At 41.4% G+C, this 18344-nt stretch overlaps 1 protein-coding gene across 1 annotated transcript in view; it reads left to right on the plus strand.

Moving 5' to 3' along the window:
* The window catches only part of Sptlc1 (serine palmitoyltransferase long chain base subunit 1), a 52982-nt gene that overhangs the window by 15389 nt on the left and 19249 nt on the right, over window positions 1–18344 (plus strand). Inside the window, exons 6-8 of the mRNA XM_045131782.1 lie at window positions 7021–7153; window positions 11296–11425; window positions 16055–16144. Coding sequence (XP_044987717.1) covers window positions 7021–7153; window positions 11296–11425; window positions 16055–16144 — 353 coding nt within the window. The remainder of the gene's footprint in view (window positions 1–7020; window positions 7154–11295; window positions 11426–16054; window positions 16145–18344) is intronic.

Consider the following 18344-nt stretch of genomic DNA (forward strand, 5'->3'; position numbering starts at 1 on the left):
CCAAAAATGAGAGTAATATTAGTATATGGGTATAAACATAAATATTTAGAGGGCAGTTTGTTGGGCATAATATATCCATTTACTCAGGAAACAGGACTTGTGACCTCCTCAATCATAGGCTTTTGGTTAGGTCTTTAGTATGAGGCAGAAATTCCCTTGTGTGGACTGGGTCTCACGTCCAGTCAGAGAGCATTTTGTTTTCCCATAACAGATGTGCCATCATTGCACCAATTTGACCTGGCTGTTCGAGTGTAAAGCTTGCAGAGTCTACTGCTGGTTAAAACTGCTGATGACTTTTCTCACCCAACACTGCTGCATAGCTCTTTCCAGCATCCTGACAGCTAGTCAGCAGGGTGGTGGCTTCCATCTCAGCTCCATTTGATTTCTCAGTGTCCTGCAGCCCAAGTAGGTGATGTCTTCAGCATTAGGGTTTTACCATCTAGTTCTAGTTGGCAACCAGGAGCCTTGGCAATAGTTTGTAATGTTTTAAGGGCATCAGGAGACTTCCTGACCAACAACTCATTAGGCAGTATTTCACCCTGGCACTGAAATTTTCATGTAACAATCTGTGGCATCTGGCCATAGATTATCTAGCCCCACTGGGTACTTCTATCCATACACTGTATTTTTTTTTTTTTTTTAAATTTTGGAAGAGAGAGAGAATTGGTACACCAGTGCCTCAGCCACTGAAGTTGAACTCCAGATGCTTGTGCCACCTAGTGGGCACATGTGACCCTATGTGCTTGTCTCACCTTTGTGTGTCTGGCTTACTTGTGATCCCGAGAGTTGAACATGGGTCCTTGGTCTTTGCAGGCAAAAACCTTAACCACTAAACCATCTCTCCAACCCATAGACTCTTTTTTAACATTAATATCATTAGCTAATGAAGCATTAGGTTTCCATATGGTTTATTCATAACATCTTTAACTTGAATTAACTGTACTTCTATCCCATCTTCTTCTCCATCCCCTCACCCCACTTATACCATTTACTCCCATTATTCTGCCTCTCTACTTACATATCTACTACTATATATCCTCTTAAGCCCTTTACTCTTCCCTCTCTTATGGCCTCTGTCTAGCTTCCTGGCCTATACTACTTTTACTCCACCTAAAATACAAATCTAAACATTTGAAGCTAGGATCCACATATGAGAGAGAAAATGCAGCATTTGATTTTTAAACCTGAGTTACCTCACTTACTATAGTATTTTCCAGATCATCATTTTCCTGAAAATTTCATCATCTTATTTTTCTTTGTTGCTGAATAAAATTCCATTGTGTATATGTACCGCATCTTTATTACCTGTTCATCAGTTGATAGATATCTAGGCTAGTTCCATTTCCTAGCTGTTGTGAATAGAGCAGCAATGAACCAGTATACCTGTAGTAATGTGCAGAGTCCTTAGGATATATATATACATAGGAGTGTATAGCTGGGTCATATGATAAATCTACTTTTATCATCTACTTTTAGCAGTTTACATTTCCACCAACACTGGAGAAGTGTTCCTTTTTCCTCACACCCTTACCAGCATTTATTGTCATTTCATTTCTTGATGCTAGCCATTCTGATAGGAGTGAGATAAAATCTGAAAGTCATTTTAATTTGTATTTCCCTAATGGCTAAGGATGTAGAATAATTTTAGATGTTTATTGGCCATTTATATCTCTTCTTTTGAGAACTCTAATTCAGTTCCATAGCCCTTTTTTTAAATTAGGTTGTTTGATTTTTTTATTATTCAGTTTATTTAGTTTATTATTGTTTGGTTCTCTGCATAGAATAGATATTAACCTACTGTCAGACGCACAGATGACTAATATTTCCATCCATTATTTATTTATTTGTGTGGGGTGAAAGAAAAGGAGAGCAAATGGGCATGTCAGGGCCTCTTGCTGCTGCAGATGAACTCCAGATGCGTGTGCCACTTTGTGTAGCTGGCTTCACAAAGCTACTGGGGTATTGAATCTGGGCCAACAAGCTTTGCAAGCAAGTGCCTTTAACACTGAGCCCTCCCCAACCCATCTTTTGTATTTTAGAACCAACCATTTAGTTTTATTGGTCATATGTCATATTCAGCATAAGTTATACTTGCTTGGTCACTTGTTATACTAAGTCAGGAGACTGGTTTGGCACACTCTCTGCAGAGGGTATCATTTCATTCTGGTCTAGAGCTGAAGGTAAAAAGTGAAATGTCTTGTTTCTTGTGAGAGTATCAATTGGACTGTGACTGCGTTTTAGTAGGAAGATGATGTGCCACTGCTTTTCTACCAGTCATGGGTTCATGGTTTTTCAGGCATAGGGAGCAGTAGTACCTGTTTGCACAGCCTGTAAGATCCTGCATTTTTAAACATTTTGAAAAATATTCAGCACATTATTTGAGTTTGCAAGTATTACTGTTTTTGGTTTCAAGGGGGGAATAGCCTGTGTTTTGAGGGATTGTGTGCATGTGTTTGTATTACTAAAGGTGGAATACCAAGGCTTGTGCATTCTAAGCAGGTACCTTACCATTGGACTTATACCCTCAGGTCTTTTTGTATTACTTATTTTAAGACAGTATTTCACTAAGATGCCCAGGCTGGCTTTGTACTTATGATCTTCCTTGCCCAACTTGCCAAATAGTTGCACTTACAGCGGCCTCTGTCAGATCAGGTTTATGGATTGTTTTTTGTTTTTTTTTTTGTGTGTGTGTGTGTATACTATTCATATGTTTGTTTAAAGAGACATATGTATACTGAATATGAAGTTCTTAAGAGAAAATTTAGTAGGTTGGTTAGTTTTGAATATTCTAAAGTTGACTGTTCCCTGGTCTGTCTTCTGGAAAACCACCGAGAAGGTGTGATGTTTCTTCCTTTTAGGGGAGAGGCTGAGTAAGTATACAAGGTAGATTTTTTCCTTCTGGAAATTCAGATAACTTAATTAAAAGATAAGTGATAACCAAGCTTTTCCTTTGGAGAAAGGTGTGTCTGTTACTGCTGTTCATCAGAGGGTACCAAGAGGCACAGAACACCTTCAGACTTGTCTGGCTACACACCAAGTGATCATAAGCCTAGCCTGAACCCTGCGGCCTGGCTACAGTCTAAGCCCTAGAAGGCCTGGCTGCACTAGGTCTGAGATGGCTCTGAAGCCAGGCCTCCTCTCTGAGACAGATCATTAGGTGTGACAGAGGGAATACCCTGAGACCAACAGAAACTTTTAAAGAGTGCCCTCTTTCTATAGTTGTGAGTTGGAAAATGTAGTGCTAAAGTTTGACTTCCTTCAAAGCTATGACACCTCTTGCCAGAATGAAACTACACACAGAAGACGGGGCCATGAGAGGTGAAGGAACTGTGCCCGAGTAGTCCTCACTACCTCCTTCCCTTTGTTTGGGAGTGTCTTCATTGCACAAACTAGAGTCTCGAGAAACAAGTTCTGCACTTACCCACATTACCTGTCATAGAACCTGCTCTGCCAGGCAGATGTCAGACACAGCCCACGGTTGTTCAAAGGAAAGGACATGTGTTGAAATTTTGAGGGCCAGGCAAGTCATTGATTTAATGGCTTGCTTTGGGGCCGGGGGGATAGGGTTTCAAGGTAGGATCTCTCTCTAGCCCAGGCTTACCTGGAATTATGTAGTCTCAGGGTGGCCTGGAACTCATGACAACCCTCCTACCTCTGCTTCCTGAGTTCTGGGATTAAAGGCATGCACTACCACACCTGGCTTTAAATCATTGATTTATTGTTCAGATTCTTCATGTCAGGTTATTATATAAGTGTTCTTTAGTGTGCATAATGTTGTAAACATTCTTTTTTCATTTTATTTTATTGGACTACATAAAGCCATTTTTATTCATGTATATAATGAACTATGATCACATTGCTATAGTTCCCCATCAACTTCTTCTTTCTTGCCTTTTCCATTAATCCCTTTTGTTCCTCTAGACAGGTTTGCTTCTGCTTTCATGTCCTCTGTACATGATTGTTTGTATCTATGTAAAATTTAGGATCCACAAATGGGAGAAAGCATTTGTCTTTCTTAGAGTAACTTAATTCACTTAATATGATTATCTCCAGTTTTTTTTATTTTACTGCATACCATAACTTTGTTTTCTTTATAACTGAAAAAAAATGCCATTGTATACATATACCACATTTTTCTCAGCATTCCTGTATTACAGGCCCCTAGATTAGTTCCACAACTTAGTGAATGTGCATAGTTTTGCTATAAACTTTAATGAGCAAGTATCTCGATGAGAGTTGTCTTGCTCTCTTGTGTTAGCATCCAGGGGTGGTGGAGCTGGGTCATCTGATAGGTCTGTTTTAGTGTTTTGAGAAATCTCTATACTGATTTTCATAGTGGCTGTACTAATTTATATTTGTGACCTGAATATTCTAACATGCAATATTTACTACCAGGGGAGCTCTCTCTGGAGCCCTGGTACAAAACCCCAGCTAACTTCATGATCTCATCCCTCATCATTGTCAAGTCTTTGAGAGTTGAGAGGCCCATAGAACCATTGAAATTCCCTTTTACTGTTAGTAAAATCATGTGTCTTTCTCCATACTATAGTATGAGAAGTGGAAATTTCAAATGAAAGCAGTTTCCTGTGGCCTGGTGTGTTGACTTATTGGTTAAATGTGGTGGATAATCCCAGGCAAGAGGCAATATTGTAGATTGAAGGAGACCCTTCTACCCAGACCTGCCTGGCAGGGAAGTGAGAATCATAGGATCACGGTGCTTAGAGGACAGTGATGAAGGGAGGGAGGGAAGGAGAAGAGAGGGGGAAGGGAACAGCAATGAAAGAATGAAGGGAGGAAGGGAAAGAAGGAGGAAAGATAGATGTGCTCATCTGCTTGTGAGGTGATTAACTCCTCACTGTTTTCCTCTTTCTGGCCAAGTTTTCCCTGGAACCCTTCTGCGGTGCGACACCTCTTGTGATAGGAGTCATGTAACTTTCACTTTGTATGAAGCTAATGTCATTTAGATACATTCTTTAAAGCTTAGTCTTGTGAAATCCTACATTTACTTAATGTTGACATAATAAAAAGTACCAGTCTGTAAAGTGATTATAGCCATTTGGTAATGGAAATTAGATAGCATTTCATCTAGTTCTTAGATGATGGTAGTCTGCACTTATAGACATTGTAAGTAGTAAGTAAGCCTGCTTTGTCTTGTTTTTTCTTTGTCTATTATCACTGCTTGATTGTAATGGAGCAAATCATTCATTGAAACAGTTCTATAGCACCTTTTACAAAACTAAACTGGAGCCTCACGTGGTAGTGCACACCTTTATTAATTCCAGCCCTTGGAAGGCCCTTGGAGGATCCATATGAGTTCGAGGACACCCTGAGACTATGTAGTGAATTCCATGTCTGCCTGAGCTAGAGTGAGACCCTACCTTGAAAAACCAAAAAAGAAAAAGATAAACTAGACTCTGCCAGCCAACCCCCAGCACTCCTCGTCTCTCTTTGGAAATGGCCAGACCCCTTCACGCCCCACAGTTGAGAGATTCCTTAATGACACTCTGTGCCACCCTCTTTGGTCACCTCAGAATCTGCCTCTGTGCCCTCTGCCCTCCTTTCCCATCCTGAGTCCTGAGACCCAGAACCTGGCTTCTTCCTCCCTGGGCTGAGGCACTGCTGTGCTGTGAGCTGGTCCTTCATCTGTGAATCCTGCTGCAGTGGAGAGTAAAGCAGTGTTTAGAGCTGTGCTTCTTTCCTTTGGAATGTCTCATGCTAAAGTGACCTCAAGGCTCTAGGATCCAAAGGTTGGTGGCTTGCTGTCTTTGAGCATTGCTTGTTCTTCTGGCCCAAGCATAAGGCCTCATAGCTCAGACTGCAAGTGGGAGGACATGCAAAAGAAAACCATGGGCTGGAGAGATGGCTTAGCGGTTAAGGCGCATGCCTGCGAAGCCTAAGGACCCAGGTTCGATTCTCCAGGACCCACATAAGCCAGATGTCCATGGTGGCGCATGCATCTGGAATTTGTTTACAGTGGCTAGAGGTCCTGGCATGCCCATTCTCACTGTCTGTCTGTCTTTCTGTCTCTCTCTCTCTCTTTCTCTCTCTCTTTCGGTCCCAAATAAAAAACAAATTAATAAAAAGAAAATCATGTCAGTTTAATAATTAAAGTTTATTCTCATAATTACATTGGCATTCTTTTTTTTAAAACAACTTTTGTTATTTTTTTTAAAGATTTTATTTTCATTTATTTATTAGAGAGCGAAGGAATGGGTGCACCAGACCCTCTAGTCACTGCAAATGAACTCCAGATGCATGCGCCATCATTGTGCATCTGGCTTATGTGGGTCCTGGAGAATCGAACCTGGATCCTTAGGCTTGGCAGGCAAGCGCCTTAACCGCTAAGCCATCAGCTGAGCCCTATATTGGCATTCTTAAGCTGCTTCTATAAAAAAGACATTTTATTTTTTTACCTTTTTAGAGGTAGGGTCTCACTCTAGTCCAGGATAAACTGGGACTCACTCTGTAGTTCTAGGCTGGCCTGAATCTCATGACAATCATCCTACCTCTGCCTTTTAAGTGCTGGGATTAAAGGCATGAGCCACCTCGCCCGGCCTCCTTATTTCTTTTCTTACTGTAAATTGCCATTCTGTGGTATATTCTGTCTTAGAAACTTATAATCCCAGTCCCACAACAGAATGGCAGGTTCCCCACCTGAGTGCCAACCTGGCTTGTTAGAGAAGAGATCACTTATTTCTAGCACATCGCCATCTCGGTCAGAGTGCGTGAGGCTCTTTTTGCTGGTATGCAAAGGCCCTCAGTAACTACGGCCAAGCCTCAGAGGTTTAGTCAAGGGCAGTTGCAGCAGGGAGTCTGGGGGCTAGGCCTTCTTAGCAGAGGGATGGAGAGGCAGAGCTGGTTTCAGTGCTAGGCTTCACATGTGCTTTGGGCCCAGTTTTAATCTATTAGAGTTTATTATTTTAATAGAAGGTGTCAACAAACAATTATGTTTCTTTATTGAGTAATAAGGGAAACTGAGTTATAAGACAGCTTAACAGATTAACTTTACCATTGAAATAGATGTTCACCTGGACTTGGAAGAGCGCCTGGCAAAGTTCATGAATACTGAAGAAGCCATCATTTACTCATTCGGCTTTTCCACCATAGCCAGTGCAATTCCTGCTTACTCTAAGAGAGGGGACATCATATTTGTGTAAGTAGCCTTTAACTGCACTTTTTTTTAATTAACAATTTCCATGATTATAAACAATATCCCATGGTAATTCTCCCCCACACTTTCCCCTTTGAAACTCTACTCTTCATTAACTGTACCTTTTAAAAACAATTTATTTACTTATTTGAGAAAGAAAAACAGGCAGACAAAGAGAGAGTGAGTGTGGTTGTACTTCCTGCCACTGCAAATGAACTCCAGATGATTGAACCACTTAGTGTATCTGAATACTTGGGAATAAAATGCAGGTCCGTAGGTTTTGTGGGCAAGTGCCTTAACCACTTACGGATCTCTAGAGCATTCCTGCATTGGAAGTTACCTACCTAAAATCAGGAATTTTGGGTTTTAGAGAAATGCTTAGGAGGCTGGCAACTTAACAGTTAAAGCCACTTGCATGCAAAGCCTGCTGTCCTGGGTTGGATTCCCCAGTACCCATAAAGTCAGATGTAAAGTGGCCTGTGCTTCAGGTGTTTGTTTGCAATGGTAAGAGACCGTGTTCTACCCTACCCACCCACACAAATAAATAAAAGTACTTCTTTTTAAAATGAAAGAGATGCTTAGTTTCCCCAGCCAAGGTATGTCAGATCTTTACCTGAAAGATGTCAAAGGGTTCAGTAGTCACTTCCCTGGCATTGTGATTATACTGCTTGATGTCCAGATGAGGCCTGCCTTTTGTCTTCCCCATTAAGCTCTATGGCCCTGTCACACCCTTCAGTTGTGATCGTGACTTCACATTGTTACAAAGCATGGCAAAAGTCATACACTTCTCATCACCAACCCATCTAGTCTCCTGTATGGTGATCTTGCATCAGCTCTTATTAAGAATATAGGAGCTGTGCTGTAGAGATGGCTCACAGTTCAGGTGCTTGCTTGCAAAGCCTAACTGCCTGGTTTCTCTTCCCCTGTACCATCTAAAGCCAGGTGCAATAAGTGGTATGTGTGTCTAGAGTTCATTTGCAGTGGTAGGAAGCACTGGTGTACCCCTTCTCATTCATTCACTCTCCCCCTCCCCTATTGCTCTCCTCTCCTTGCAAATAAATAACTAAAAATATTTTTCTAAAACTAGTTAACATAGGAGCTATCAGTTGGAGATATCTTGAGTGCCTACATCAGGTCCACACACTCAGAGCCATGCCCTGGATGCACGGTCCAGCTGTTTACTAACAGGGGAAGCCACCAGCCAAGTACCTGGTGACCCCAGTCAGAAGCACCAGTGTGATTGCCATGTGGCTTATAAACATATTTTGACTGTAATAAACTGCTGCTTTCAAACGATAGCACCTTAACCATGATCATCAGACCAGAAACAGAATACACTAATAAGAAAACTTGTACCTGTTGCTACACTACAATTTGTGTGTGGGTGTGGTTGGGTGTTACATGCAGTTTACCCTTGTGCATGTGTGCAGAGGCCAGAGGAGAACACTGAATGCCCTCTTTCTGTCTCCTACTTTATTTCTTTGAGATGGAGTCTCTTATTGAACCTGTAGCCACCTACTTGGTCAGATGTACTGATCTGAAAGTTCCAGTGACCCTCCTGTCTAGACCCCCTCAGCCCTGGGGTTACTGCCATGCATGGCCATGTCTGAATTTTGATGTGGGTGTTGAAGCTACAACCTCATGCTTGCATAGCACTTAAACACTGAGCCATCTCTAGCATCCCACCTAAATTTTTTTTTTTTTTTTTGGTTTTTCGAGGTAGGGTCTCACTCTGGCTCAGGCTGACCTGGAATTCACTATGTAGTCTCAGGTTGGCCTTGAACTCATGGTGATCCTCCTACCTCTGCCTCCCGAGTGCTGGGATTAAAGGCGTGCGCCACCACACCCGGCTCCACCTAAATTTTTTGATATCACATTTTACATCTTTCTGTATTGCCTACGTCTTACCCTACAGTTGTAGTCATTGGTCATTATTGTTTGATTTTTCATCTTCGTTCCAATGATATGAGTGGTTTATATGTAGTGCTTCCAACATGACAGCATTTTCAGTTTGTTTGTATAGCTTCTCCTTCCAGTGAGCTTTTTTTGTTTGTTTTTGTTTTTCAAGGTAGGGTCTTGCTCTACCCCCAGCTGATCTGGAATTAACTAATAATTAAGTAGTCTTAAGGTGGCCTCAGACTCACAGTCATCCCTCTTAGCTTGGCCTCCCAAGTGCTGGGATTAAAGACATTCACCACCAGGCCCAGCCAGTGAGCTTTTCCTTAGTCTTTTTAGCATGTCTTTCTTCAATATGGCCAAGTGCCTATAATGCTTTTTACAGGTGATTTAGTTGGAGATACATTCCCTCAACTTTCATTTGTCTAGTAATGTCTTTATTGCCACTTCACTTGTAAATGAGAGCTTTGCTGGATACAGTATTCTTTGTTGGCATGTTTTTTCATTCAGTAGCCTGTAGAGAAGTCTGTTGTGAGGCTATAAGAATAACCTTAAATGTTTGTTTTCTCTTGCTGCAGTGAGAGGCAGTTTATGTTTCACCTTCAAGAACTAGATGACATATGTCTTAATGTGTCTTAGGGCCGTCTTGGTTCAGTTAAGTCTGAGTGGTGACTGACCTTTGACCTGGTTTGTTGTTATTCATTGATCTTTCCTGCTGTTGATACCTTCTGTCACATTTTAAGTTTCACTGAGTGCATGGTTTAGCTCAGATTACTGTTTTTTAATTGTGTCCATCTCCCTGTCATAGCTTCCTCTTGACTATTGGATAGTTTATCCTATTTCCTTTGAGCCCAGGTTTCATTAAAACAGTTATGTTGAGTTCTCTTGGGTGTTCTTTTACACTGACTACTGTCTGGTCAGCTCTGACATATTTAGGTGAGGTCGTGGAGCTTGTTGGTATGAACCCTCTTCTAGTCACTGGGGTGCTGAGTATCCCATTCTTTGTAATGTGCCTTTGCTTGTGTTTGTCTCTAAGAATTCCAAGCAGACTGCTTATTTGCCGAGTCTACAGCCCCTGTGATCACCAGGCTTGCCAGGAGCTGGCTGTTGGTGTCTTGGAACACTAGAGGGCAATCCAAGCCCACGTTTATCTTCAGTTCAGCTGATTGGTTGCTTAGTGAACCAGGGGAGTACCTACCCTGTCCAACTCAGCTGAATCATTGTGGAAGTGTCAGCCTACAGCCCACTGAACAGCATGGTCCGGGAAGAAGGAAACGCACCCTGCACGGAGCTGCCTTTAGCTGAAGTAGACTCGTGGTCAAGACCAGTGCAGCTAGTACAGGTGATTCTGGCTGTAACAGAAGTCTGCTGTACCAGGGGCGAGCATCTGGGAGTTTGTTCAAAAGCTCTGTCCTGGGCTGGAGAAAGGGGTGGAAGGATTAGTATGTGTCCAGTGTTAGGTTTCATCCACTTGGCACCAAGTTTCAGGTCAGGTGCTTATACTTATCTTGACACTGCTCACACAGGGAAGCAGGTGGGAGGAGATTGCTGTGTTATTACTACTGGTCCCTATGTGGCCTCCATTGCCATGCTGCTGCTGGGGCATAATTATAGTCTTGATTTTCCTCGAGACCTCCCTGACAGTACCAAGTGGCGATGGGAGGTCTCCCATTACTACCACTGTGCTGGAAGCTTGTGCTCCCTAAGCAACACGTGGGGTACCTGTTACAGCCCCTCAAAGGTCAGAATCTACTCTCTCTCTCGAACTCAGCCTCTGCTCATGTGACTGAGGTTAGGCCATGACTTGATCCTGTGGTGTTTGGCTGTACTTGGGTGGTTACTGTCCAGCTGAACAGCTGGCATTCCTTCTCCTAGGGAAGTAATGGTGAAGTAATAAGCCAGTACAAATCCAGGTGCCTGTAGCAATTAGTCCAGCTGATTCTGTGTCTTTACTGAAAAGAGTACATATGTAAGTAAGCTCAGGTATGTCCACAAGATGCACCTGAGTTCAGAGAGGTTAGAACTTAGCTGCAGCATGTTTCCTAAGATAAATTAATGATTATTATTATTCTTTGGAAAGAGCTTGCAGGGCAAAGGGCAAACAATGTTGTGTTAAGTGTTTGAGCACATTTTGTTTGCTATTTTCACTTAATAATTAGAGGTTGGTCAACTAACATAAGCAAAGATTCCTTTCCTAAAAATGTTGACAAGGCTTTTTAACCCCAGTGTGATGCCTCTATCTCATGCAGGGACAAAGCGGCTTGCTTTGCTATCCAGAAAGGATTACAGGCATCTCGTAGTGACATTAAGTTCTTTAATCATAATGATGTAGCTGACCTGGAGCGACTACTAAAAGAACAAGAGATCGAAGATCAAAAGGTATGATCCTTTTGAAGAAAATAATACAGTTCTTTTGTACTTTCTAACCAGCTAAATTATGTATGGAATGGTAATTTGTCATTGACAACTTGCCTGTGGATCACATTTGGATATTAAGTAAGGGTGTTCCTGCTTATTGGGTTAGAGAGCCACATCTGATGGTAATAATAGCCTTGTTGTTCACACAAGTATCTGCAGCAGATATAGGGGTGGTTATTCCAGCCGCTTTCTCAGGGGGCAGAAGTGGGGAGAAACAGCTTGTACCCAGGGAGCAGGAAGATGGGTATCCTCATTCTGCCAAGTAGCACCAAAACCATTAGTCTTTAACAAGATGTATGTAATGAATTCAAAACAGACTTCCTATCAGAACAGACATGTTTAGTTACATGGAGGAGAAACTGCAGCAGATCTCAAAGAAAATACAAGCCAAGCAAGACTCCTTCCCCTCCTGCCTTTTCTTCCTATGGGGAGTCACTGCCCCCAACAGAGTCTTCTGGGTCCTTCAAGCTGCTTTCAGTTCTTCCTTCCCTGCAATCTGCCAGGCCCCTAGTGGTGGCATTTTAAAGTGGCTCCTCGTACAGCATGGCACAGAGATGTGTCCTTTTATGACTGAGATGTGTCCTTTTATGACTCATTGTCCTGTCAGCATAGATGGGAGGGATCAGTCTTCTCTGTAGCTCTTCAGGAGGACTGTCTTGGAAGCCTAGTCCCCTACAAGTAGACTTGGCCAGTCCAACTCATTCCTAGCCCAGGTTAACTGATAAGATGTTCATCACATTCTTCAATTTTGTATTTCTATTTTCCCAAATACTTTCATCTTTGTTAAGAAGTCAGCCTAAGTAATATACTCATGAATCTGAATGTTACTGGAAATGCAGGAATTCACCATTTTGTATCTTGCTCTGCCATCAGCCAGGGCTTCTCATTTACACAGTGTAGAAAACTATACAGAGAAAATTCTTAACTGAAGGCTGTTCCACTGATTAATTCTTTTTACAGATTGTAAATGGTTGGGTTGCTGCCATTCTGAGTTAGAAATAGAATCCTAACCACCAACTTAAAGACTCCTTTTCCCGGAAGTATAACCAAAGAGCTATATGCTGTCTTATGTGGCTAGACTTGCAAAGTGTGACATTTTAGTTTTATATGTGTTTTTAAAAAGATTTATAATCTATGAACCTTTTTTTAAAAAAAATTATTTATTTATTTGAGAGTGACAGAGAGAGAGAAAGAGGCAGATATAGAGAGAATGGGCACGCCAGGGCCTCCAGCCACTGAAAACGAACTCCAGATGCATGTGCCCCTTGTGCATCTGGCTTACATGGGTTCTGGGGAATTGAGCCTCGAACTGGGGTCCTTAGGCTTCACAGGCAAGCGCTTAACCGCTAAGCCATCTCTCCAGCCCCTCTATGAACCTTTTTAAATGAACAACAAAAAGAAATGAAGCTATGTATCGTAGACATTTAATTTTACTTTTTTTTAACCCTAATCTTTCATTTATTCATTTATTTATTTATGAGAAGGAGAGAATATGGTCATGCCAGAGCCTCTTGCTATTGCAAACGAACTCCATACTCATGTGCTACTTTGTATGTGTGGCTTTATGTGGATGCTGGGCAATCAAACCCAGAAGACAAACATTGCAAGGAAGTACCTTTTATCTGCTAAGCCATCCAACCAACCCTAATTTTACTTCAGTAATTAACTGAAACCACATTTTTGTTCCAGAAGCAGATTATCCGAATAATTTATCTTTTTTTTTTTCTTTTCTGCAAATGGTCTCCTTCAATTTTATTTCCACATAAATCAGTAATTCTGATTGTTAACTCTTTTAGTCTCCTACTGGAATATTTATCTTCTCTTTGTTAGTAAATTAAATGATTGTAGCTTAGTCTCCATTTGGAAAAGTTTTGCTGTCATAAGTTTCTTAAGTTTTTATGTCATAATTCACAGGTTTTTGTTTCTCATTTTTCATCTCTATTCCTTCTTGTTCTCTTGCCCCATATTCTTCCTAAGAGGGAAAGTGGGAAGTGTAATGAAAAGTCGTGGCTCGGTGATTAAGTGTACTTACCACAAAAGCCATACGGCCTGATGACGGGGCCACTGTAGTTCAAGTCTCCAGATCCCATGTAAATAGGTAGGTGTGGCCCTGAGCATCTGTGACCCCAAACCCACATGGACAGAGCAGTGAATCAAGAATCACCAGAGCCCCTGCCAGCTCCAAGCAAAGACCTGGAGGAGGAGCAAAGAGGCCGAACACCTGACTTTCCACTCCAGCCACCGTAGACAAGTGACACCTCCACCCCACAAGCGAAATGGGGGTAACACCATACTGTGCACACACAGAAGCAAGAAAGCAATGAAAAGTAGTTCATGGAAGGAATATGCAAGTGAAAGGTAGCCTCACCTCAGTCATTAGGGAAATTGGGCTTAGAATTCTGGCCAGTCAGATTTAGGAATTTTTTTTTTTTCTTTTTAAAGCTGGAGCTGGGTATGGTGGCTCATGCCTTTCTTTTTTTCTTTTTAATATATTTTATTGATTTACTTGATACAGACAAGGAGGCAGAGAGAGAGAAAGAGAATGGGCACGCCAGGACATTCAGCCACTGTAAATGAGCTCCAGTGCATGCGCCTCCTTGTGCATCTGGCTTACGTGGGTCCTGGAGAACCAAACCTGGATCCTTTGGCTTTGTGGGCAAATGCCTTGGCCACAAAGCCATCTCTCCAGCCCCTGGGAATGTTTTTACCAGTGATTATCAGTGCTAGTCCAAGTGCCAAGGAAAGACACTTCTGCAATATGGGAAGTGCACCAGCACCTTTGTGGACAGTGAGTAGGTAGACACATTTCAAGTCTATAAATAACTGCCTTGACCCATTCTTAAGGTGTTGTCTTTAGAAAAATTATGATGCTCAAGACTGAAGAATATTCACAATGTCATATAAAAAGACAAAATGAGGGAAGCTGCTTAAATCCAACATTAGGGGAATAGATCAGTGAGTGTGATATACTTACAAGGTAGAAAATATCTCTTAAAATCATTTTTTAGGGCTGGTAAGATGGAATAACTCTTAAGGTATTTGCCTATGAAACCTTAGTACCCAGGGTCGATTTCCCAATACCCACATAAGCCAGATACACTAGTGACACATGTGTCTGGATTTTGTTTGTAGTGGCTGAAGACCCTGGCATACCCATCTATTCTTTCTCTGTCTGCCTCTTCCTCTCTCTCCTTCCCTCTCTCGAATAAATAAGTAAGTAAAATATATTTTAAAATCTTTTTTAAGTAATATTAACTTATATAGATTACAACATAATATTTAAAAATAAAATTATAAATTTATAGTAAAATCCTGATTTTTAAACAAATACATTCGTATATATGTAAAAGAAAGTCAGAATTATTGTACAGAATGGCTAGCTAATCTTTAAAATCTTCAGTTTATTTTTTTATATCCTAAGGCTCCTATATTGAATATCTTAGCATCCTAAGAAAATACTTGGGATGAGTTGTGACCCTAGTAGAGCACTTCCTTAACGTGTGCAGAATCCTGAGGAAGCTAAAAAGACCAGGTTATTTCTTTATGGCAGGAAGTCAGGATGCTACTGTGTTGAAATGCAGGTGGCCTCTTTACCTCAGTGACTACTGAGAGATCCCTATTGCAAGGTGGAGCAAACATTTCTGAGTTACAAGGACAATGAAGAGAAATAGCCCCCTCATTGACCTTGGAAGACACACTTACAGATGTGATTTCTAAAACACCCCTTAAAATATTGCTCTAATAATTGAGCTTCTGAGGATGGTAGTATTGAATTGTAGCTCTATAAGTGGGTCTAGGATGTTTTCAGGCTGATATGTGTGGAATATCTACAATCTTAGATGCAAGAGATTTATTAGTGAGCTACTGTGCACAAGGTGTGGTAAGGTACATATTGTTTGAATAAGTCTCCTTTGTAGTTGAAGTTTTATCTAATCTCCTGACAGGTCAATGAAGAACAGAGAAAGAAAAGTGTTTCACTATGTCTTGATGGATGAGGGACATCAGAGATTGCAACACACAAGAAAATAGGGCAGTCTAATCAACCCACTCCCCATCCCTCTGCCAGTATGGTCATTAACCTCCTGCCACACTGTACCATCTACACCTGTGCCTGCTTCTCAGGCGGTGTCCATGGTGATGGTGGTGATCTTCAATGTAGTTCTTTCTCTTTTGATAATAAAATGTAAAAGTCATAGCCGTGTGATTTTGAAAATGGCTTTACTCTGTTCCAAGAGTCCTTGTTTGTCATAGTATAAAACAGTCCGAAGTTCTCAGAACATTTTCTTGACCTCTGTCCCTGCTATTCTGAGGTTAGAAAGGTTTGTTTGCTTTAATATCATCAGAATGATTTGAAATTATTTGTTAAGTGAGGTCACCTAGTTAACATGACAAAGAATCTATCTGAGAGGAGGAGAAACGCCCTTTCTCTGTGTGTCTTATAATAATAGGATCTCAAACACTGGGTTTTAAATCCTTATGATTCTTTTCCTTTTTAGGTAAATCCTTTGTGAGATCAAATTTCTAGGGAGTGGGAAACAAATTTATGTTGGGAGCTACTGAAATCTATGGTGTCTGCTTCATCTCTTTAAGAATCCTCGCAAGGCTCGTGTAACTAGACGCTTCATCGTAGTGGAAGGATTGTATATGAACACAGGAACTATTTGTCCTCTTCCAGAATTGGTAAGCAGCTCACTTTCCTCATTTCATTCATTGATTTATATAGATGATTTTGCTATGGTAATATTTAAAACATGGTACCTACTCCTTTGACAATAGGTATCATGAACATGTTTTGTCATTCTGTCCTGTCAGGGAAGCAGAACAACATCACTGACCAATGCTACCTTTCAAACAATAATTAAGACTTAGCTTTGAAAAAGCAAACTCTGTTGAGGCAAAACTAACATGTAAAATGCATATTCTAAATTTTAATGAATATATACAACTATATATACTTCTGCTGCCACCATTATCACAAAGTACAGAAATGTTGCCATTATTCCAGAAACTTCCCTGTGTCTCTTTGAAGTCAGTGCCCATGCTGGCCTCATGCAATGCTTGATGGACTTTCTGTTCCTGTTCTGTACATTAGTTTTATCTGTTGTAGAATTTCATAGGCATGAAAGCAAATAATATGTATTTTATAACTCAGCTTTGGGGTGCTGGGGAGGCGGCTCAGTGGTTAAAGGCACTGGTTTGCAAAGCCTGCCACAAATGCTCAATTATTTCCATGCCCCCCCCCATTTAACAATGATTTATAAGAGCAGATAAAATTTAAATGATAAAAAATTATCTGAGAGCTAGAGAGATGACTTAAAGGTTAAAACTTAAACCAAAGTGACCTAGATTCTGGGGAAAATACCTCCATAAAGCTAGATGTAGCCTGAAGCTCATAGTTGTAGAAGTAGCAGACCTTGTCTCAGAATGTGGAGCATAAACCCCCTGAGAATTTCCTCTGGTCTCTATGTGAGTACCATGGTGTCTATGCATGCACACACAAGCAAAATACATAAATTTGTAGGTTAACTGAAACTTGTATCATGAAATACCAAACCTTCTTACACAATTCTGTACATTAGTTTTATATTTTCAGTAGAAGAAAGAGCTCAGTAACAAAACCTATGATAATTAGTTTCTGATACAAAATATACATGAGTCAGGAGACTAAAGATCCCAGTTACTTCTGTCATCTACAGGGAAATTTAGAAGCTCATGACTTCTGGGCTTAAATTCAGTTATCAAACTCATTATATATGAGGCATGGGAAAGTAAATTAATACAAATAAGGGGAGCACCTGCATACAAATATGCATGTGTCACCTCCCAATAGATTGTTGGGCTTAAAAAACCTTGAAATAGTTAGAACAACCTAGAGATAAAAATGCTTCTAAAATACTTGGCAGAATAGGATCTTCTGAAAAGCCCAAAGACAGGAAGAACTACAAGTGTGCATGATGACGGACAGTGGTAGTCCCAGCACTCGGGAGGCTGAAGCAGCAGGATTACTGAAAATTCACGGCCAGCCTGGGCTGCAGAATAAGGCTCTGCCTCAGAAAGTTCATGAAGAGGGGCCAGGGAGATGGATCAGTGTGTAAAGTGCTTGCTGTGCCATTGTGGGGACCTAAGTTCAGATCCCTGACACCCATGTGAAATGGTAGGCAATGTGGTACATGCCTGTAATGCCAGCTCTGGAGAGGTGGAGACGGGGGTTCCCTGGAGCTTGTTGGCTAGCTTGTCCAGTCCAGTCAGTGAGCTCTGGGTTCAGCGAGAGAACCTGTCTCAGAAAGTAAGAGCAATAGAGGAAGACAAATGACCTCAACCTTTACCTCCCCATGCACATGCATGTGAACCTGTACCCACACATATACCAACATGCTTGCCCACACAAATGCACATGAAAAATGAAATAAAATCAGAAGACTGTGGAAATGACTCAACATGTAATAACACTGGCTGTACAAACATGTGGACTTGAGTTTGATACCTAGCACCCACATAAAAACCTGTGCCTTTAACTCTACTGCTGAGATGGTTAGAGACAGAAGAATCACTGGGGTTCTTTGGTTGGCCAGTCTTACTGAAAGAGAGCAGCTCTAGGTTCAGTGAAAGACTCTTAGGCAATCCAAGTGGAAGAGCAAGAGAGAAGGACACAAGACGTTCTGTTCTGGCCTGTGCACTTGGGCTTTTTGCCTGCTCCATTTCCGACTTGGGCTGGTTCATCCCTCCTCAGGCAGCTGGTGGTTCCTCACTCCTGGGAGGTCACCACATGAATGTAGAACTTAGTGTGGACACCCAGTCAGCACAGCACACTACAGCCCATTCAAGTATTTGTCCTGTCCTGTGAATAGCTGGGACTGCAGGCATGCACCACCACACCCAG

This window comes from Jaculus jaculus, chromosome 12 (assembly GCF_020740685.1).
Source record: "Jaculus jaculus isolate mJacJac1 chromosome 12, mJacJac1.mat.Y.cur, whole genome shotgun sequence".
In the NCBI taxonomy this organism is placed as follows: Eukaryota; Metazoa; Chordata; class Mammalia; order Rodentia; family Dipodidae; genus Jaculus; species Jaculus jaculus.